The 22,234-nt window shown below is 35.8% G+C and overlaps 3 protein-coding genes and 1 pseudogene across 3 annotated transcripts; all 4 read left to right on the forward strand.

Annotated features, from left to right (window-relative positions):
* The first annotated feature begins 4,436 nt into the window (after positions 1 to 4,436).
* Positions 4,437 to 6,856, forward strand: LOC104220805 (glutathione S-transferase U17-like). The gene is made up of 2 exons (XM_009771746.2): positions 4,437 to 4,954; positions 6,314 to 6,856. The coding sequence occupies exons 1-2, from the start codon at positions 4,637 to 4,639 to the stop codon at positions 6,686 to 6,688; spliced, it is 693 nt and encodes a 230-aa protein (XP_009770048.1). The 5' UTR covers positions 4,437 to 4,636; the 3' UTR covers positions 6,689 to 6,856.
* A 611-nt stretch (positions 6,857 to 7,467) lies between these two features.
* LOC104220804 (glutathione S-transferase U17-like) lies at positions 7,468 to 8,644 on the forward strand. The gene is made up of 2 exons (XM_009771745.2): positions 7,468 to 7,786; positions 8,207 to 8,644. The coding sequence occupies exons 1-2, from the start codon at positions 7,469 to 7,471 to the stop codon at positions 8,579 to 8,581; spliced, it is 693 nt and encodes a 230-aa protein (XP_009770047.1). The 5' UTR covers position 7,468; the 3' UTR covers positions 8,582 to 8,644.
* Positions 8,645 to 10,336: 1,692 nt separating this feature from the next.
* Positions 10,337 to 12,710, forward strand: LOC104220803 (probable glutathione S-transferase GSTU6). Its single transcript, XM_009771744.2, has 4 exons — positions 10,337 to 10,654; positions 10,957 to 11,294; positions 11,919 to 12,258; positions 12,336 to 12,710. Exons 1-4 carry the CDS (start codon positions 10,337 to 10,339, stop codon positions 12,708 to 12,710), a joined length of 1,371 nt encoding a protein of 456 aa, XP_009770046.2.
* Positions 12,711 to 14,490: 1,780 nt separating this feature from the next.
* LOC104220811 (glutathione S-transferase U17-like) lies at positions 14,491 to 21,080 on the forward strand (annotated as a pseudogene).
* Positions 21,081 to 22,234: the final 1,154 nt, after the last annotated feature.

Below are 22,234 nucleotides of genomic sequence, written 5' to 3' on the forward strand. Positions count from 1 at the left end.
CCCGAGCCTTGAAAATTAATCTGTTTGATTATTGACCGTATTTTGTTAAAGCATAAAGGTACTTGACGGTTATTTATTTAGAGTAGAAGGTAGGAGATAAGCTATGGGGTTCGTATTAATTTGGCAGGGAACGCTTTTTTCGAAAGTGGATTTTTTTCGCAACAATTTAGGTTAGTCGAATTCCAAAGCAAATATCGAATATCAGATTAGAAACAAAGAAAAAAAATTGGAAGATAGGATGTGTTCACTTTGAATAATTAACAGTTAACAACAATATTTTGCTTGTTAATCGATATTTCAAATTATTTGTAAAGGAAAAAAAACGTCGCTCATAAATGGCATCATCATTATATATGTATGTGGTTTTCTTCCATGTAATGTGTATCTTCACTGAAATAAATATTTTCAGAAATTTAAGATAACCAAACACTACACTGTAATTCTTGCAAGAAAATATCATCAAAAAGTTATTTTACGACATACCAAACACAACTAACGATTCGATTATTAATACTTATTAGCACAAATCAAGGTTTCTTGGGTTATTATATGTGAAATATCGATGTACTTCCTCTCCAACCGGACATCAAGATCCTAGAAACAAAGTAAAATCAAACTAAAATGATGGTCACTTTGTCAGACGATCATATTCTTGCCAATACTAATGGTATCATTATCTCATATGTTTAAACAAATAATACAAAATAACAAAGAGATCTCTGGCTATATTTTAGTATTAATAATCTGATCAATGCTATATTACTTAACATTAAACGCATGTTCGTCGTCGTATAAACTATGTCTCTGGTCCAATAACCAAATTGCAACTCTAAATTATCCAATATGATTACTACATTAAGGTAGGTCTATTGATCACGCCAACTCAAGATCTAACAAGGATAAGTGGTCGCTGCAAATATAACCTGGCTTATAAGTATAAGGTCGAATTCCACAAAGAACTAATGCTTAACTATAGCTATTTAATATCACTAAGAAAATACGTTCAAACATTTTTTGAGTTATAAAGATTAAGATTTTTGTTTTAAACTAGTTAATTAAAAAAATAATAATGTAATAAGATTATTAACTAAAGAAAGCTATGTGAATTGAAGATTATGATTTCCCCAATTATTAGGATGAATGCTTAACATGTTCGATATAATTACGCCGATTTATTCTCCATTGATCGTGAGTTCTCCTGTTACCACAATTATTTCTCGATAAAAAGCAGTAATTTTCTAGAATTATTCTCTAACTAATCTTAGTTAGCAATTCAAGCTACTCATAAGGATCATGCCAAAGCTTCGTTATCTCTGATCCCACTTTTAAATCCAAGTAATTAATCTCTTAACTTACTCAGAGTGACATTGTTCAATAACAACCTAATCAAGTATTCTTTTTCAAGCAACACATGATAAATAGGCACAGTTAATCGATGGACATTCAATAAACAACAAGCAAAACATAGTTGAACAAATAGATTATAAAAACGGCTAATTATATATAAGCATGGTCAATAATTCACCCACTAATTAATTCTATCAAAACCCCTAGAAAAAAGTTTAGCTACTCATAATACTACTCAAAAATACACAACTCATTGTCAAACCAATATTAGGGTAAATGCACATCCATAAATACAAGAGGGTAAAAGAAACTCCTTGGCAGTTCAAGGGTATTCAGACTTCTCCCACGACTTTGGTTCTTTATGTGGGCATCCCACACTTAGTTCTAATCATCTCACTTGCTTTTGCTTTTTTCTAATAGCCTTGCTTCCAATGCTCCTAAAAATAAAAATAAAAAATACTATAAAAATAATACAATAATAAAAAATAAAAATAAAAATAAAAGAAATCAGTAAAATTAGGTTGTCTCCTAACAAGCGCTTGATTTAACGTCGCGGCATGACGCAAATCACTTTTTGCCTCCACGTGGAGCTTATGAATTGATCCCCAAGTTTTGCTTCAAGTTTTCTACTATGCTCCAAGGGTCGTGGAACAAATCTAACTGCCCCAAGAAAATAATGTAATATTCTGCACTTCTTAGCCTTTGCATGAGGTATATAATTTTGACTTTCTAGCAAGAAGAATTTCAGAACGTAAGCACCTTGTTCCTCATTTCTTGACTCCTCAATCGGCTCGGATGACTCTATTTCTATATCAATTATTTATTTCTAGTTTCTTATATCAATTAAGTACAAATGCTGACTTAATATTATTTTCTTTGTATTTTGTAGGCATATTCTCAGGGTTCATTGATCGGAAAGATTGATCGAGTAAGGAATAAATGACATTCTGCTAAGAGTTGGAATTAATGATCCTTGAGTAACTTAGAAAGATAAAAATTGAGTAACTTAGAAATAATGATCCTTGAAAGTAAGTGCTCAATCTTAAATGTTTTATTGTTAAAGTACTTTTCAAAAAATTATTTATGGCGTTTAAATAAATTTAATATTAATTAAATCGTTTGTCTTTAATAGATTAAACTCCCATGGTTTAGGAATATAATTAATTGAGCTCTTAATCAAATTTAGTGGTCTTTTATCATTTGATACTCTTTCATTAAGCAGAGAGAAACAAGGAAGAAAATGTAAAGGACCCTTAAGAAGATTTGTTGTGATTTCACGAGATTGAAATGCAATAAAGAATTTGATAGGGATATTAATAAATGATCCATGTGCATTTCTCAAAATTGCCAAACCATACATATAAAGCTACATTTTTCAATCATCTCATTATATATTTCCTACTCGTTTCATCTGCATAAGGCTCCAAATCTTGTATGAATTTATTCAGAAATAGGATTAGGATTTTATTTAATTAAAATTATACTATTAGCTTGCAGATTGTATTTGAGGGTGAAATTCAAAAATAGCCAGATTTACAAGCGGTAATTGAAAAATAGTCACAATTATTTAGCCACTTTTCATGTAAAAGATAAATCTGAACAAAATCCGAAAATATTCCAGCATAATATGTTGGAGTTCGAGTTTTTTACATGTGAACTCCCAGCATATCATGCTGGAAATCCATAATGTGCTGGAGTTCCAACATAATATGTTGGAAGTCCATACACAGGTGCTCCAATCTCCGGTATATTATGCTGGAACTTTCCGTAAGTTGGAGTTCCAACATAATATGCTGGAAGTTCATACACAAGTACTCCAATCTCCATTATATTATGCTATAACTTTTCGTGTTACGGTAAAATAGTGGTTATTTTTTAACAACTTTATAAATACTAATTATTTTTCAATTACCAGTTCGAAAGCTGGCTAATCTGTACTATTTTGACTGCATTTGAAGATGCCATAACTCAAGCAAAAGTTGGTATTGGATGGCCCAATCTAAATAAAATGGGCCGCGTCTGAGGTGATCCAAATTCAAATTAGAAGAATTAACTTATGTACAAGCATTTAAATTTAAAACGATCTGCGAATGTGTGTGTGTTAAATGTGACTGGAATGAATTATTCTTCAGAAAATTGTTAAATGTATTAATTCCAATATAGTTTTAAATATAGAATTACAAACTGTTAACTTTATTCAGGCCCCACTTCTTCTAGAAAAACATCACACGCACAGTGGGGAAAAAGTTTTAACGTGGTCAGTTCTTAGCCATGAAGCTTAACAACCTCCATTTTTCTACAATCCTCCACTTGCTTGTATTCCCTCCCTCCCAATTGACGTTGCGGTATTTGATTCGATACGAATTTAAGAAAATAAAAACTTTTAAATATAGTTTAAAATAAAGTATAAATATTTGTATGATTATAAATTAATTCATTAAGGATAAAAGAATTCTAAAGATAAATTATTTCCAAAAGAAAGATAATGATTTTATTGGGGACTGACTAAAAAGAAAAGAGTATCACATAAATTGCGACAAATAATATCTTTTTCTTATATATCTGTGATTCCTAGATTGGTATATCTAGGCAAATTTAAAATTTTAATTTAATGGGTTTACTTTACATTTTTTAATCAATGAACCTATTATACTTTTAAAATTAGGTTTATAACGTAAGTTTTTTAAAAAAAAATTATCCACTTTTTAGATACGTATTATTTATATTAGGTATAAAAAAATACTGGTACAGTTAAAGTGTTAAACATACCTTTACACTACATCCACCTTTGATTTCAAGTATCTGGTAACTATACTTATCAAAACTTTGACAAATAAAAAGAAAATCACTTACTAAAAATAATTTTCTCTCTATTGATCACGAAGAATACAACTTTAAACGAGAAAGTCAGTTAACATTTTTATCATTATTAAGAGGGTGTTTGAATTGGTCAAATTAATTTTTAAGTTGTTTTTAGTTAAAATTCAAATAATGCTGGCAAAATACTAGAAAATAGACTCTTTAGTTCCTACTTCCTAGTGCGAAAAGTAGTAAAGTAGCGTCGACAATTTTGCATGGTCAAACAAAGAGAAACAATATTGCACTTAACTTCGGCAAACTCATCTACCATTACCTATTAAAGACTAAAATTTAGCTCTGCCCCTGTTCACACCATATTTTAAAGACTAAAATTTAGCTCTGCCCCTGTTCACACCATATTTTAAAGACTCATCTACCATTACCTATTACTCCCACCACCACCATTTCTCATATTTTGCTTTGATATATCATGGCTGGAAATGATGTGAAAATATTAGGAGCATGGCCTAGTCCATATGTTATGAGGCCCCGTATTGCTCTTAACATCAAATCTGTGGCCTATGATTTTTTGGAGGAACAGTTTGGTTCTAAAAGTGAACTTCTTCTTAAATCAAACCCAGTTTACAAGAAAATCCCAGTTCTAATTCATGACGGAAATCCCATTTCTGAATCTCTCATTATTGTTCAGTATATTGATCAAGTTTGGAATTCTGGTCCCTCTATTCTCCCCTCTGATCCTTATGATCGTGCTATTGCCCGATTTTGGGCCACTTATATCGACGATAAGGTGTGCTCAATTTTCTCTGCTTCATATTTATACTTTGATCTTTGTTTTCGGGTGTGTTTGGTATGATGAATGTCATGTCATTTTACAGGGGAAAATTTCCATTATGTGGTTGTTTTTATGGTGGTTGGTTACCGGAAAATTATTTAACTTTAACTTCTTATTATTTGCTCTAATTAATACGCACTCATGTAACACCCTAGGCCAATCGCAATCGGCCAAAACATAGGAGAGATGTGTTGGATGTAAGGAAGTTAGCCTCAGATCTTAGTTATGCGTATTAAAGCCGTACAGACCTAGGCTTAAAGCGTATAATATCACTAGCTCTGGACGTTTAGTGTCTCAGCTTGTCATTTTCCGTGTGGTAAATTTTCCATCTTTATGTGTGTGTAATAGTTGTGACTCTTGAACAATTAACACGATAATAACATCTATAATGCAAGTATTTTGTGACTGCTAGGTTGTTAATCACGACTCTTGGACAATTAACATGATAATGACTTCCAAATAATGTAGTAAATATTTTGTGGACTGGTAGGTTGTATATCCATTTTAGCCTGTCAGATTTTCTCTTAGGTGTAGTTCAGAAGGAGGAAAGTATTATTCATATGAAATATTTTATAATGGAAAACGTGTGTGATAATTGTACAAGGGCGAAGGATAGGGTATTAGGAGATATTTTTAGGTATTAAAACTTGAAAATACTCTCTCTCTGTTGATTGAACCAAGTATTAGTTAGCATTTTGTAAAGGAAAATGTCTCTGTGCATAAATGACTTTCTTAAAGAAAAGAAATTCCAAACACTAGAACATGATTTTATTACAAAAATATTTCTCTATACAAAATAATTTGGTGAAGACTGATGAGATACAAGATCTAAGCTATTCTCCTAGACTTATTAAGTTGTTTGCTTTCAGTCCTTTTGCCATAATGGAGATAAAAAAATGTGAAAAGAGGAAAAGAAAAAATTGTACACCTTTTTATGGATCACAGTTTTATTGTACTAATAATCTTATTATAGCTCTTTTGAAACTGTTAAACTAAACTAGTAACCACAATATAATGAGAGAATGCAGTAAAAACTAGTTGCATCTGACGGTTCGTTAGTGGTTTGCGTACCACATTCGAGTACGTTGCTGCAAAAGAACAAAAACAAAGAGCACTTGCAGTAGTGTTTTGCATTTCATTTAGATAGGCTAAATATTTGATTCTTTGTGGGGTTCATGTTTTCCTTATCAGTTGCAGTAGTATTCAGAGGCAGAACAACATGTGTTGAAGGGGCGGAGTTCAACTGAATGCCCTTCGTTAATAGAATTCCGGGCTCCGCCATGAGTAGGACTTACATTTTAATTGATGCTGCAGTGGTTTCCAGCAATGCGTGGCATTGCAGCCGCCCAAGGGGAGGATGCGAAAAAGGCAGCAATGGAGCCGGTAGTCGAGGGGCTGGTGTTATTGGAAGATGCCTTCAAGAATTGCAGCAAAGGCAAGAAGTTCTTTGGTGGGGACAAAATCGGATACTTGGACATTGCACTTGGCTGCTTTTTGGGTTGGATCAGGGTGACTGAGAAGTTGAACAATGTAAAACTGCTTGATGAAGCCAAGACTCCAGGTTTATACAAATGGGCTGAAGAATTTTGTGCAGATAGTGCTGTCAAAGATGTCATGCCTGCAACTGATAAGCTTGCTGAAGCTGCTAAGGTCATTATGGCCAAAATTAGAGCCCAAGCATCTAGCTAAATCCGTACCGTCTTCTTCTTACAAGATGTATTTAGACTTTCAAGTCTTGGTAACTATTTTCAATCTCTAGCTAAGAGGATATATTATGAGAACAACATTTTGATATTTGAAGGAGCCTAAAATATGTAATAAATTAACTATTCAGAAATGAGTGCTTGAAGCCAAGAACTAGTGTGTGTTGATTAATTCTAACTGGTGCCTATTTGATGTTTGTTTCAGTTTTTTGAAACTGAAAATGTTGTATATCGAACTGAATTCAGAAATTGGCTAACAATAACAGAGCTGGAATGTATGGAAAAAATCTTGATAGGGTGCCTTAAGCAGCAGGGAAGATTAAGTTAGGAGAAGGAATTAACTCTTGTGGTGATGGTAAAAAGTGATTTCATTTTTTCTCTTATATACGTGTATAATGTCCGACTATAATTGAAGATTCAGATTATAGTATTACTAGCTTATTATCCGACTATAATTGAAGATTCAGATTCCACTCATCTTGTGATTCACTAAAATTATGAAAAACTATAGGCCAAAAATGAAAAAGAACTAGATTCATGACACATATAGCGATACAGCTTGCCGTCTTTATGATTAATTTGTTCGCCATAGATGCTTAATATTGTTTTCGCCGGCAAAGAGAATCTTGTTGATTCCTGCATTGTTTATCTGAAGAGGTCTAAGGGGGCATATTTAACTCCAAAACTGTCCATGACCATTAGACCATCATAAAAGGGTGCCTAATTCTGTGTTAAATTGCTTTACTTCCTAGTTCATTAGTTGGCTATGGCAACCAGCAATGTAAAGCTTCTGGGAAGAAACGGATGTCCTTTTGTGAATCGGGTTCAAATGGCTCTAAGCTTGAAGTCCATCGACCATGAATTCATTGAAGAGGATCCGTTCAAGAAAAGTGAGCTTCTCCTCAAATCAAACCCTGTTAGTAAGAAAGTCCCAGTTCTCTTCCATGCGGAAAAGCCTATCTGTGAGTCTCTCCTCATCGTGCAATATATCGATGAAGCCTGGCCTAATAGTCCCTCCATTCTTCCTTCTGATCCTTATGAATGTGCCATTGCCCGGTTTTGGGCAGCCTATATTGATGAAAAAGTAAGTATTCATTATAAAAACAGCCTATTTTGCTCATTTTTCTTTTTTGTTTTTGCTATTTGAGTCCAAGTAGAGGTTTTTATCTTCATAACTTTCCTGCTGAAGCTACAAAAGATTTTGATGTGAAGTTGCAAGCAGGTCCTTTTTGAGTTCAGATGTATAGTTTTTTCCTATTCATGTTGATAATTATCTTGTCATCAGAGGTGGACCTATGCTATAGCAAGAGGGGTCATTGGCACCCGTAAAGTTCGGCAAAAATTCCATGTATACATGTATATGTTTTTAAAAAATAGTGATATATTAGCAGTGGTACCCTATATACAAAGCAGTTTTTGGTTGAATCCAAAAGTACACCGGCGATCTTCAAATCTTGGGTCCACGTCTGCTTGTCATCTAAATGATCAAGAAATTTGTATGCAGTGGTTTCCTTTAACAGCAGAGTATAGGAAGGCAGAGGGAGAAGAAGCAAAGGCAGCGGCGAGAGACAAAGTGGTCGAAGGGACATTGCTGCTAGAGGAAGCTTTTATCAGTTGTAGCAAAGCCAAATCTTTCTTTGGTGGAGATAGCATTGGTTACCTAGACATTGTTCTTGGCAGTTTATTGGGATGGCTTAAAGCTGAAGAGAATTTAACTTCCACAAAAATATTTGATGAAAACAAGATTCCTCAATTAGTGGCATGGACTGAAAGATTTTGTGCAAACAAAGCAGTAAAGGATTTCATACCAGAATCTGAGAAACTTGCAGAAGGTTTCAAGAAGTTTGAGAAACTAAAAGCTGCCTTAAACTCAAACTAAGGGTACTTTTAATGGAGTAGTATGTGTAGAAACTTGATCCTGCTTCTATGAATGTACTTGAATAACATAGCCAATTCAAAAGGCTTTACAAGATCTAATTCGACAAATTGGAAATGATTGTTACTCCTATGAATGGACTGAATAAGATTGTGTTTTAATCTTTTAGAACTGACGTGTAGAACAACTTGATCAAGCCCCAGAACAATATCTTGGTAATTTTATATTTACAAAGTACAAACACCAAACCATAGCAATAACATAAATATTTGATTATCATAGGATAAGATTAAAACAAAAAGTACTAAAATACTAACTTCATGGTAGCATTATGCTGGATGTGTAGGAGAAGGAAACCAAAAAAAAAAAAGGATGAAAGAAAAACTAAACTGATGTTACGGAAGGATGTAGTTTTTGAGTTTTATGGTCTATAAGATGCCTTTACAAAGAAAAAGATGCCAAAATCTTCATGGTATTCTAAGTCAAATTAAAAACCTAGTACCATATGTTGTTCTCAACTACATTGTTTATTTGGCAACAAGGACAATCTGGCATATTTTGCAAGATAGCTCTTATGATCAAGAATCATCAAATACTGAAGAATGGTCCCTCCATTACTCCCTCTGATCCCATAAATAGATGAAAAGGCAAGGACATGTTGTTTGGACTAGTACATAAGCTAGCGTCTATCGAAGTTTCCTTTTGTTTTCCCCTTTCATCTTCTTGAAATCATTGTTTATATTGGAATTTTCCTTTGAAGGAAAGGAAGCAAAGGGGATCACTGCTAGAGAAACTAAGTGAAGAGGATTTGCTGCTGGAGGAAGTTTTTATCAAGATCAGCAAAGGTAAACCTTTCTTATGTGGAGATAGCATTTGTTACCTTGGCATTATTCTAGGGAGTTTCCTGTGTTGGGTGAAAGCAGAAGACGTAATGGCTGAAATGAAGATACTAGACAAAACCAAGACGCCTAGCCTAGTAGAATGGTATGAGGAATTTTGCTCATACCATGTTTTAGAGGATATCAATCCAGACCTGAGAAACTTTTGGAAATGCACCTATGATATTTTACATCTGTAAAATGTAGTACTCTATTTCTCCAACAAGAACTAACTTAACAGACTGAAAAGTTAAACAAACCACACACCCTCCTCACATTTTGGCAGCATCCATGACCGTTATCTAAATCAATTTGAGATATTATTTGGATTATCTAATGGACGTTTCTGATTCCATGAAAAATCTAGAGTGTAGTATTGAATATCGTAGCCATTTTCAGTATCTTTATGTATCAGGTTGTGGAGATGTTGAGACCACGAGAAGCATAACGTGTATGATCCAAGCAATGTCACTAGTCCAATAAGACTTTTAACTTGAAGTTTGGTACCCTCGATTCCTTCTCTCTTTCCTTGGTGACTAGTGGTTTCCTATCTTGCATAGTATATCATACGAAGGCTGAGGAATCGAAAGAGGCAGCAATATAGAAAGCTGACGAAGTTTTGAGTTTATGGCCTATAAGATCCCTTTTACAAAGAAGAAGATGCCAAAAATGTTCTTGATATTTTACATCAATATGAAAACCTTGTACCACATGTTGTGCCAACCTACATTGTTTATTTGGTAGCAAGGACAGACCGGCATAATTTACTGGAAAGCACTTATGTGCAAAAGGCATCAAATGCTGACTGATATCTGTTATAAGAGTGATGTATTCTGCTCATTAGTCATTCCTTCAATATTAGTTGTTGAGGAAGCTAGCCATGACAGCAGGTAACGTAAAGCTACTAGGAGTATGGGCAAGCCCTTTCGTGAACCGGGTTGAAATAGCCCTCAAAATAAAGTCTATTGATCCTGTGTTTATACAAGAAACTTTGTTACCCAAAAGTGAGCTGCTCCTCAAATCCAACCCCGTTTACAAGAAAATCCCAGTCTTATTCCATAATGAAAAGCCTATCTGTGAGTCCCTTGTCATCCTTCAGTACATCGATGAAGCTTGGCCGGATGGTCCATCCATTCTTCCTTCTGATCCCTATGATCGTGCTATAGCACGGTTTTGGGCAGCCTATATTGATGAAAAGGTAAGACTTATTTTATACTTAATAGATATCACATCCTAAATTTAAAAACTTTTTGTTTGGACTTGTATTTAAACTCTATGATATTTCACTAATAATAATCACTGACTTTTACTAACTATAACAGTAACGACACTGAACTATTTCTTGTCATATTAAAGTAACTGAACTTTACCATACTCGAAAAGTTGTTTGGACTAATAGTTAAGTTCATCAAAGTTTGTTCTTGATTTCCTCCTTTCCGTTTCTTGATAATCAGTTTGTGTACTGGAATTCTCAATTAAACTCTAAGATTATGGTTCCAGTGGTTTCCAATGGCGCTGGAGTTTAGGAAAGCGGAAGGAAAGGAAGCGAAGGCAGCAGTGCTGGAGAAAATACCTGAAGGGAATTTGATGCTGGAGGAAGCTTTTATCAAGATCAGCAAAGGTAAACCTTTCTTTGGTGGCGATAGCATCGGTTACCTTGACATCGTTCTTGGAAGTTTACTAGGATGGGTGAAGGCACAAGAGATAATCCATGAAATGAAGATACTAGATGAAACCAAGATACCTAGCTTAGCAAAATGGGATGAGAGATTTTGCTCAGACAAAGTTGTAAAGGATTTCATTCCAGAGCCTGAGAAACTTGCAGAAGTCTATCGGAAGTATTATAATTTGAAGAAAGCTACTTCAAATTAATAATGTTGCTGATTTCTTTGCCTGTGCCTATCAAGTAAAGGGTATCTTAGGCCCCTCTATAGGAAGGGAGGATTTGGTCCTAGATCTTGTTTAAAATATGTGAGAATAAAAGAAGTTTGATCATATTAACGAATGGAACAAACACTCCTTGTTTGACATTCCTACATGTTGATCCACATTATAAATAAATGCTGCAGATCTGCCCTCTCTATTCGCACTCATGGCTGAACCTATATCCGAGCAACGTAGATTTTAGCTATGTCTCTTTATATTCAACAAGATGAAAGATGATATTTCTTGTAGTTAAAATCGCATCGTTGTATGTTATATCTGATGAAACCATATGCCATAGGCAAGCAATGCAGTGTGATCATGTCAAAGTCATCTTAGTACTAACCAGTCCAAATCAATTGCTTCCTTGTTTGCAAAACAATAAAAAAAGCCATATTAGTACTTATGCTAAGTTATTCGAATATGCCAAGTTAAACAAGTATTTAGCATTAGTTAAACCAACCTCAGCGTGAATTTCTATGTTGCCAAAGCATGTAAATACTTGATTAGCTGTTGCCTGTTAGCTTCAAGTAAATAAGTAATTATCAAGAACATTTAGTCATGGCAGCAAGTAATGTTAAGGTTCTAGGTATACAGGCAAGTCCAGTTGTGATTAGAGTTCTAATTGCTCTCAATGTTAAGTCTGTGGCCTATGAGTTTATTCAAGAGGATATGTCCAATAAAAGTGAACTTCTCCTTAAATCCAATCCTGTTCATAAGAAAATCCCAGTCCTCATTCACGGCGACAAGCCTATCTCTGAGTCCCTAGTCATCGTCCAATACATCGACGAGACGTGGACTAATGGCCCCTCCATTCTCCCTTCCAATCCCCATGACCGCGCCATTGCCAGGTTTTGGGCTGCCTACATTGATGAAAAGGTATTGGTTTCATTTACTGTTGCATTGGTTGAGAATCGTTTCATTGAAGCTAACAAAAGTTAATGAATAACTTTCAGTGGTTTCCTTTGATGTCGGAGCTCGGAAAAGCACAAGGAGATGAAGCAAAGGAAGAAGTGAAAGAGAAACTAAAAGAAGCACTGATGCCTTTAGAAGAAGCATTTGTTAAGTGTAGCAAAGGGAAAGCTTTCTTTGGTGGAGACAATATTGGTTATTTAGACATTGCTTTGGGTTGCATTTTGGGATGGATAAAGACAATAAGGTTGATTTTAGGAGTGGAAATATTCGATGTAGCGAAGACCCCTGGCTTGGTTGGATGGGCTGATAGGTTCTTGGCAGAGAAAACTGTTAAGGATGCCATTCTGGGACCAGAGAAACTTTTTGAAATCGCCAGGTTACGTCTGGCCAGAAGAGACGCTGCTAACGCAAACTAAGGCATGGTGTTCTTCATTTCTTGTTTCTTGCTGGTTTAATAAGGAATAAGGATTGCCTGTTGAATCCACCTTATAGACAATCTTTGCAGTATAAAACAGCATCTTTCTGCTGCTTCTTGCCTTTCATTTCTCTCCAACCCCCCCCCCCCCCCCCCTAACTCTTGATGGTCAATAAAGAGGCTTGTTTACTTGGCTTGAAAGATCAAGTGTGTAAAACCATTGTGCTTTAACTTTTTGACAATTCTGTGAATACGCAAAGTTGCTAACATCCAATCGCAATCACAAACTAAAGAGAAAGTAAAACCTTGTCATCTGTTGATAATTGGCTGATAATGCCAAGAATCGAGTTAACTGTCTGGAAAGTTGAGTCCTCTTTGGCAACATATAAGAATCACCGAGGACTCGACAACACAAAAAACTACAGATCTATGATTGATGAGACCATAAATCTATATGAGGGCCTTACCTTGATTACATTGTTTACCTTGACATTGATATTGGGAGTTTACTGTGTTGGATTGAAGACAGAAGAGATAATGGCTAAAAAGAAGATACTAGACGAAACCAAGATGCCTAGCCTAGTTGAATGGTATGATAGTGATTTTGCTCAGACAAAGCAGTAAAGGATTTTACTTCAGAACCTGAGAAACTTGTGGAAATTTATATGAAGTATCAGGAGATGAAGAAAGCTACTTCAAACAAATAATTTTGCTGATTTCTTTGTTTGTGCTTATTAAGGAAAGTATGTCTTAGGCCCCTCAATAGGAATGGAGAATTTGGTCTATATCTTATTTAAAAGAATTAAGAATAAAAGAAGTTTGTTCTTATTAATGAGCTAAACAAACTATCCTTGTTTGGATTCCAAGATTTTGATCTACATTATACATATATGTTGCATATAGCTTTTCTCATTTGAAGTGGAGCCTTGGCGCAACTGGTAAAGTCACAACCATGTGACCAGGAGGTCACGGGTTTGAGCGGTGGAAATAGCCTTAGGGTAAGACTGCGTACAGTAGACCCTTGTGGTCCGGTCCTTCCCTAGGTCCCGCGCATAGCGGGAGCTTAGTACCACCGGGCTGTCCTTTTTATAGCTTTTCTCATTTAAGAACTAAAATTACACTATCTAATAGCTTTACTAGGATCTATTCTTCCAATTGGACCACATATTTACTTTTGCGAGTACTTAATAGATTAAGAGGCAGAGAATAGAAAAGCACCTAAAAAATTGTGGTCTATGTAATATTCCTAGAAAGACTTGAATGAAATAATGTAATGAATGTCTCATCTTCTGCAACATGCAAGTAAATTATGCTTAAACTATCACCATGCTAGGTAGATCAATTGCAGATCAACTCAATCAGGCTCATTGAACTATGATTATCTGTGGGTTCAGAATATAATATTTGTTTCTATAGAAAAGCTCCATTCGCCTCCGGATATATCTCTAATTATAAGTTTGCTTCTATATACATGTATTCCATATGCCATATGCCTGCAATGTTGTGTGACCATTTCAAAGTCCTCTTAGTATTTTCTGAAACCAGTTCATCTTAATATTCTACGTATGCTAAGTTATTAGTATATGCCAAGTTAAAAGATCAGTTAGCATTACCACTACACTAAGTTATCATTATATGCCAAGTTAACTACTATTATTTAACATTGAAAACACCACCATCAACGTGAATCGCAATGTTGCTCGTGCATATAAGTCTTTGATTAGCTGTATGTTTCATTAACATTTGCAGCCACCAAGTAAACTATCAAGAATAATTTAGTCATGGCAGCAAGTACAGTGAAGGTTCTAGGTACACAGGCAAGTCCATATGCAAATCGAGTTCAAATTGCCCTCAATATTAAGTCTGAGGACTATGAGTTTATTCAAGAGGACATGTCCTACAAAAGTGAGCTTCTTCTTAAATCCAACCCTGTTCATAAGAAAATCCCAGTCCTAATCCACGACGACAAGCCTATCTCTGAGTCCCTAGTCATCGTCCAATACATCGATGAGACATGGACTAATGGCCCCTCCATCCACACGACCGTGCTGTTGCCAGATTTTGGGCTGCGTACGTTGATGACAAGGTATTTGTTTCATCTACTGTTGTTTTTTTTATCAAAAATAAATCTTTCTGTACTTTAATTCAGTGACATACGCCAATTTTTTTTCTTAAGTAGTGTCAACATTTTGTAATACACTATAACGATGTCATTATCACTTTAGTTTTTATGAAGGGCCTTTTGCCCATTGATTTAGTTGAATCTTATCCTAGAAGAGGTTTAGGGTCGATTCTGCATAATAATATCTTTCTTTTAACAAAAGCTGAAAATTTGAAAACACACATATACAGGTTAAGGATTGTGTTAGAACCTCATCTGTGCAGCCCAACATGGAAATGGTCCAGAAGCATGGAAATGGCCCAACAATTGAGGACCCAGGCCCAACATCTGATTGGTCTTCCAATAGCTGTCAAATTGGAAACAAAATATAGTTGTTCCCATCCGGAAACCACTAGATAGTAGGCATGCTATTATGTAAATATAATAAGACATAGTTGTGTATATAAATATTGTATAAAGTTATACATAGTACATTAATTTGTTTGTATTCAATAGACAATAGGTAGTGGACATGTTGCTATGTTGGTATTAATACCAAAGTTTCAGAATGGTTGACACAAAAAAAAAAAAAAGGGAATCTCCTAAAAATTTTGGTCTTTCAAATTCTTACATGGTATCAGAGCAGTAGCTCTAAAGTATCGATCCTTTAGTTTTTTTTTCTGTTCACTCTTATCTTCAATATCTTGTTCTTCAATGGGTTCTATTCTTGAAACAGCTGAGGTCAGTTCAGCAAATGTCACCACCTCTGCAAATAATGGAGGTGGAATGAAGGACTCAAGTCATCCTTACTTCCTTCACCCCTCAGATTCACCCGGAATGAACTTAGTAAACACAAACTTTGATGGTAAAAGCTATGGAGGGTGGCGCAGGTCCATTCTCATTGCTCTTTCTGCCAAAAACAAGGTGGGGTTCATAGATGGAGCTTGCCTTGCACCAAGCTCAGAAACACCTGACTTCAAGTTATGGAATAGGTGTAATGACATGGTCATATCTTGGTTGTTGAACTCCCTTTCCAGAGAGATTGGTGAAAGTGTCATCTATTCCAAAACAGCCAAACATCTGTGGGATGATTTGGAAGATAGATTTGGTCAATCAAATGGTGCAAAAATGTATCATTTACAGAAAGAGTTGAGTGATTTGGTTCAGGGGTCAAGCAACATAGCAGGGTATTTCACTAAGATTAAGAGGCTATGGGATGAGTTAGATACCTTGAATACGCATGTCAACTGCTCATGTGAGTGTAGTTGTGGAGGTAAGATGAAAATGTCCAAATCACTCCAGGATGAGAGGTTAATTAAGTTTCTCATGGGGTTGAATGACACCTATGCCTCAGTGAAGAGTAGTATCTTGATGTTGACACCCCTTCCAACTGTGGGACATGCATATTCCCTGTTGATGCAAGATGAGAAGCAAAGGGAAGTTTATGTAAACTCTCAATTCCCTGGAGATTCTTCATCCTTCATGGCTGCAAATCAAAGTCATCCAAGTCAGAAATTTGGAAACTCTGATTTCCAGGGAAAGAAGAACAATTTGAGTTGCTCTTACTGTAAAAAACCTGGGCATTCAGTGGATAAATGCTACAGGATCATTGGATTTCCAGCAGACTTCAAGTTCACAAGGTCAAAAAGGTTCCAGGCACCTGTTAAGAGCAATGCAGCATATTTTGACAGTGAAGTAAGAGAGCAGAGCATTGTTAATGGAAGCAATGGAAGTCAACAACTCACACAAAGCCAAGTTTCTCAGCTGGTTCAACTTCTTCAACAGGTGAAGGGTGGTCAGACAGTGTCTTCTAACTCAGATGTTGTTGCAAATGTTGCCAACTGTGCAGGTAAAGCATTTAATGGTTCACCTTCTACATCTTCCAATTTCAAAATCACCTCTTGGATATTGGATTCAGGAGCTTCTGAACATATGTCTTCAGACCCTACAATTTTTTCCACATTCAAACCTCTTCCAAAACCTTTAATGATAAATCTTCTTAATTCATATAGAATAAAAGTGACTCACATTGGAGATGTATCTATTCCAGGCAATTTGACTCTAAAAGATGTCTTATATGTGTCTTCTTTCAATACAATCTACTTTCAGTTCAAAAAATTTGCAAACAATACAACTGTCTTCTAATCTTCTCTGCTACTACATGCATGATACAGGGCCTTTCAATGAGGATCCCTCAGGGTCTTGGTGAAGCAAAAGGGGGCATCTATCTGCTAGATTCTTCAAGCCATAAGCTTAAGAAGTCATCTGACAACAATGTAGTTTCATTACCTAAAGCAAGACAATCTAGTCATGCTATTTCCCTTTCTTCAGTTTCTTTTCCTGAAAAGGTTAATTCCAATGTAAGGCTATGGCATCTTAGATTAGGTCATATGCCATTTTCTGCAATGAAAAACATTAATATGCCATTTGTTTTCCCTTCTATATCTAATGTTCACTATCGATATCTGTCCTTTAGCTAGACAAACAAGAATTCCTTTTCATTCAAGCAATATCACCAGCAAACATATTTTTGAACTAATTCATATTGATACATGGGGGCCATATAAGACAACTACCTATAATGGATATAGATATTTTCTTAGCATCGTTGATGATTATAGTAGGGGAACTTGGACTTTTCTGTTAAGCACAAAAAGTAACGCTTTTTCAGTATTAAAGGACTTCCTGGTGATGGTAGAAAGACAATTTTCCACCAAAGTTAAAATTATTAGATCAGACAATGCACTAGAATTGGGTACAAGTTTAACAACCTCTGAATATTTAGTTTCTCAAGGGATCATACACCAAACTTCATGCACTGCTACCCCTCAACAAAATGGAGTTGTTGAGAGGAAGCATAGACACCTTTTAGAAACATCCAGGGCTCTATTGCACCAATCTAAACTTCCTATTTCATATTGGGGAGAATGCTTACTCACTGCCACTTTTTTGATCAATAGATTTCCTTCAAAAGTCATCAGGAACAAAACACCTTATGAGATTTTGTTTGGTCAAGCTCCTAATTATGATTTCCTTAGATCCTTTGGTTGTTTGTGTTATGCCTCAACTCTTTCTCACAACAGGGACAAGTTAGGAGCAAGGGCTAAGGTTTGTGTGTTTATTGGGTATCCTTATGGTAAGAAAGGTTACAAACTGCTAGATTTTAATACTAAGAAGATCTTTGTTTCTAGAGACGTGCAATTCCATGAATCTATTTATCCATTTTCTCTACCATCCAGTTCTCATCCTATGTTCCCTGGATTTTTTCCAGTTACTGATTTGGTTGACAGTAGTTCTGATGCCATCAATGGACCTTTTAATTCCATTCATCCTATTTGTAATGCTCCTAATCCAGTTCATTCTTCTACTCTCATTTCTCCTCCTAGTCCTACTTCAAACCAAAGATCAGAATCTCCAATTCATCATGCATCAGAGTTGGATCATTCACAACAGGATACATCTCCACTAATTTTGAGAAGATCAGACAGACCTCATACTAGACCAGCCTATTTACATGATTATGTTTGCAATAATGTTTACTTGACTACTTTAACTGATTCATGTTTCAATCAACCTGTTAATCCTACCATTTTTTCCTTTGCTGGACTTTCCACTATCAATCAACATCTTATTAACTCTATTTCAAACATAGTTGAACCTACCAGTTTTTCCCAAGCTAATATGCATCCTGGTTGGCAACAAGCAATGGACACTGAGTTTAAAGCACTAGAAGCCAACCAAACTTGGGAAATTGTGGAATTACCACATGGAAAAAAGGCTCTTCCTTGCAAATGGATTTATAAAGTAAAACATAATGTAGATGGAAGTGTAGAGAGGTTGAAGGCTAGGCTGGTTATTCGAGGTGACATTCAAAGAGAATGGATTGACTTTAATGAGACATTTTCCCCAGTGGTAAAAATGACTACCATACGATGTCTTCTAGCTATTGCAGTCAAGAAAGGATGGGGAATCTCACAGCTAGATGTAAACAACGCATTCTTACATGGTGAATTACAGGAAGAGGTATATATGAAGTTTCCAGCAGGCAAAATTCCAACTAATCCCAACCATGTGTGTTTACTTCGCAAATCACTTTATGGTCTGAGGCAAGCCTCGCGCCAATGGTATGCCAGGCTAACAGCACTATTAAGTTTCAAAGGGTTTCATTCATCTCTTAATGACTACTCACTCTTTTACAAGAAATCACTGGATTCAATTTCAATTGTCGCAGTTTACGTAGATGACATCCTACTTACAGGAAATAACAAGGAAAAACTTCATCAATTGAAACAATTTCTTCACCAGGAATTTCAGATCAAGGACTTAGGTGACTTACACTATTTTTTGGGTCTGGAGACTCTTCGCGAGCCACAAGGTTTAATCATCAGTCAACGGAAATTCACCTTGGAAGTTCTTGAAGAATTTGATTGTAGTCGTTTGCCCTCTGCCACATCTCCATTGGACCCTTCATGCAAGCTTAGTGCTGAATCTGGTGACCTTCTTTCTGATCCAACTGTCTATCGCCGACTCCTAGGCAAATTGAATTATCTCACTCACACAAGACCAGACCTGTCCTATCCAGTACAACACCTCAGTCAATTCATGCAACAACCCCGAGTGCCTCACTTTAATGATGCCCTACGGGTGGTTAGATATCTCAGATCCAACCCTGGACAGGGTATTTTCATGTCCTCTGCTCCCTCCCTCACACTACTTGCATTTTGCGATGCGGATTGGGGATCTTGTGTTGATACACGACGGTCTATAAGTGGGTATTTTGTCACTCTCGGTGGATCTCCAATTTCATGGAAATCCAAGAAGCAAGCTTCAGTATCGCTCTCATCCGCCGAAGCAGAGTATCGATCTATGAGGCGGGTAGTTGCTGAAGTCACTTGGCTAACTCGACTCTTGACAGATCTCGATACACCACCGTCTCTTCCGATTTCTGTTCATTCTGATTCACAAGCTGCAATTCACATCGCTCGGAACCCTGTATTCCATGAGCGAACAAAGCACGTTGACCTTGATTGCCATTTTGTGAGGCAACAATTTCTCTCTGGTTTGATTTCTCTGTCCTTTGTCCCATCATCCTCTCAATTAGCTGATATATTCACCAAACCCCTATCCGGCCCATCTCATAATTTGGTTCTTGGCAAGTTGGGCCTCGCTACACTCCCCTCCAACTTGAGAGGGGGTGTTAGAACCTCATTTGTGCAGCCCAACATGGAAATGGTCCAGAAGCATGGAAATGGCCCAACAATTGAGGACCCAGGCCCAACATCTGATTGGTCTTCCAATAGCTGTCAAATTGGAAACAAAATATAGTTGTTCCCATCCGGAAACCACTAGATAGTAGGCATGCTATTATGTAAATATAATAAGACATAGTTGTGTATATAAATATTGTATAAAGTTATACATAGTACATTAATTTGTTTGTATTCAATAGACAATAGGTAGTGGACATGTTGCTATGTTGGTATTAATACCAAAGTTTCAGAATGGTTGACACACAGAAAAAAAAAAGGGAATCTCCTAAAAAATTTGGTCTTTCAAATTCTTACAGTTTGAACCCCTGACCTCTATAAAGGGCACATGACGCGCTTGACCAATGGACTAAGAAGCAATGAATTGTCAAATGGTATCATATTACCACTACTAATTTGCTTTGCACATTGTTTAATTTATTGTATATTTAGCAAAGTTTTGTGATGAAGTGGTGTTGGATGACACCCCCTTCGGGCATCTATTCTGTAACAGCCCAGTCCGCTAGTAATATTGTCCGCTCTGGGCCTAGACCCTCATGGTTTAAAACGCATCACGAGAATCTAAGGCTTGTTAACTTATATACCCAACATCTCTCTCGCCGATGTGAGACTCTGTCTAAAGTCTGGGCGTTACATGCCCATGCTTGGATTATTTCATATAGACTAACACAAGTTAATGAATACTAACTTGCAGTGGTTAACTTTGATGTCGGATCTTGGAAAAGCACTAGGAGAGGAGGCAAAGGCAGAAGTGAAAGAGAAATTAAAAGAAGCATTGGTGCCTTTAGAAGAGGCATTTGTTAAGTGTAGTAAGGAGAAAACTTTCTTTGGTGGAGAAAATATTGGTTACATAGACATTGCTTTGGGTTGGATAAAGGCAATAAAGATAATGTTAGGAGTGGAAATATTTGATTTAACAAAGACCCCTGGCTTGGCTAAATGGGCTGATAGATTCTTGGCAGATAAAGCTGTTAAAGATGTGAGAAACTTGTTGAAATCCTAAAGTTACATTGGCCAAAAGAGAAGCTGCTAATGCAAACTAAAGCATGGTGTTAGATTTATTTGATCATTTTCTTTCTGGGTAATAAAGATTGTCTGGTGAAGCATCTTAGCTCTGCTTCTGCTGTGGTCATCGCTATATCCTACTCCTAGGACCGTAAAATTGAGCTATTGAGTTCCAGTAGTCTTCTACACTAGGTTGGACTAATGTTGGTAAATGGTAACCAAATTTTGTTCCTATGTCACCGACAAAGAATTTCTGATTTGATAGCTTGCTTAATCATTGAAATCAAAACTAGAGCTCTCAAAACGGGTTAGCCCATCCCAAGTCTCATGGGCTTTTAAATTTGGTGGGCTAGGGCGGACCGACCCTCCATCTATATGGGCCTTAAAATGGCTAGTCCAGCCCCGTCCTAAGAGGGCCGCAGGCTACCTTCAATTTTTTTAGAAAAAAATATTTTTTCAAATCTCTAGATATTTTTTTGTGACATAATTTCTTAATCATATGAACGTCTTCTGTTTATCTAGAGTGTACAAGAATCTTGATATTTGACAAGGAATCTCGTAATTGAAATACAAATTCTCTATATCTCTAGCTCTTCTTTTTTTAACATTACATAAATATTTTTTTAGTACTTTTCTTTCACTTTCCTTAGGTTCGGAAATTGCTTCAATAAGTTTATATGTTAAGGTTTTTAATTTAGGTTTAACATTATTTGTTGTTTTCATTATTATAGTCCATAAAATTTTAAAATTCATGAAATTTGCTAGTTTTGTCAATTTACTTTGGATATTAAAACTTGACATTTTTCTATACTGAAAAGCAATTTAATAATTAATAACATATTAAAGTAACCAAACTGATTATTGGCCACTTAAAGTAATAAAAAATTATTATTGACCACTTAAAACTTTCCTAACTCGTTGTTAATTAAGCAAAAGAAAAACTAATCTTGTCATACTATATGCATGTCAAAAATATAAATTATAGTTGATATGAAAGAGTAAATGAGCAATCTAAGGTTGGAAAATGAGGATTATAGTTAATATTTTTTTAGTTTTTACTTTTTAAAAATATTTAAATTTGAATTTAATTAATTTTTGGCCCACGGGCCGGCCCAGGCCCAACCTCGGTCAAGCTTAAAGGGCCAGCGGGTT

Source organism: Nicotiana sylvestris, chromosome 10, assembly GCF_000393655.2.
Source record: "Nicotiana sylvestris chromosome 10, ASM39365v2, whole genome shotgun sequence".
Classification (NCBI taxonomy): domain Eukaryota; kingdom Viridiplantae; phylum Streptophyta; class Magnoliopsida; order Solanales; family Solanaceae; genus Nicotiana; species Nicotiana sylvestris.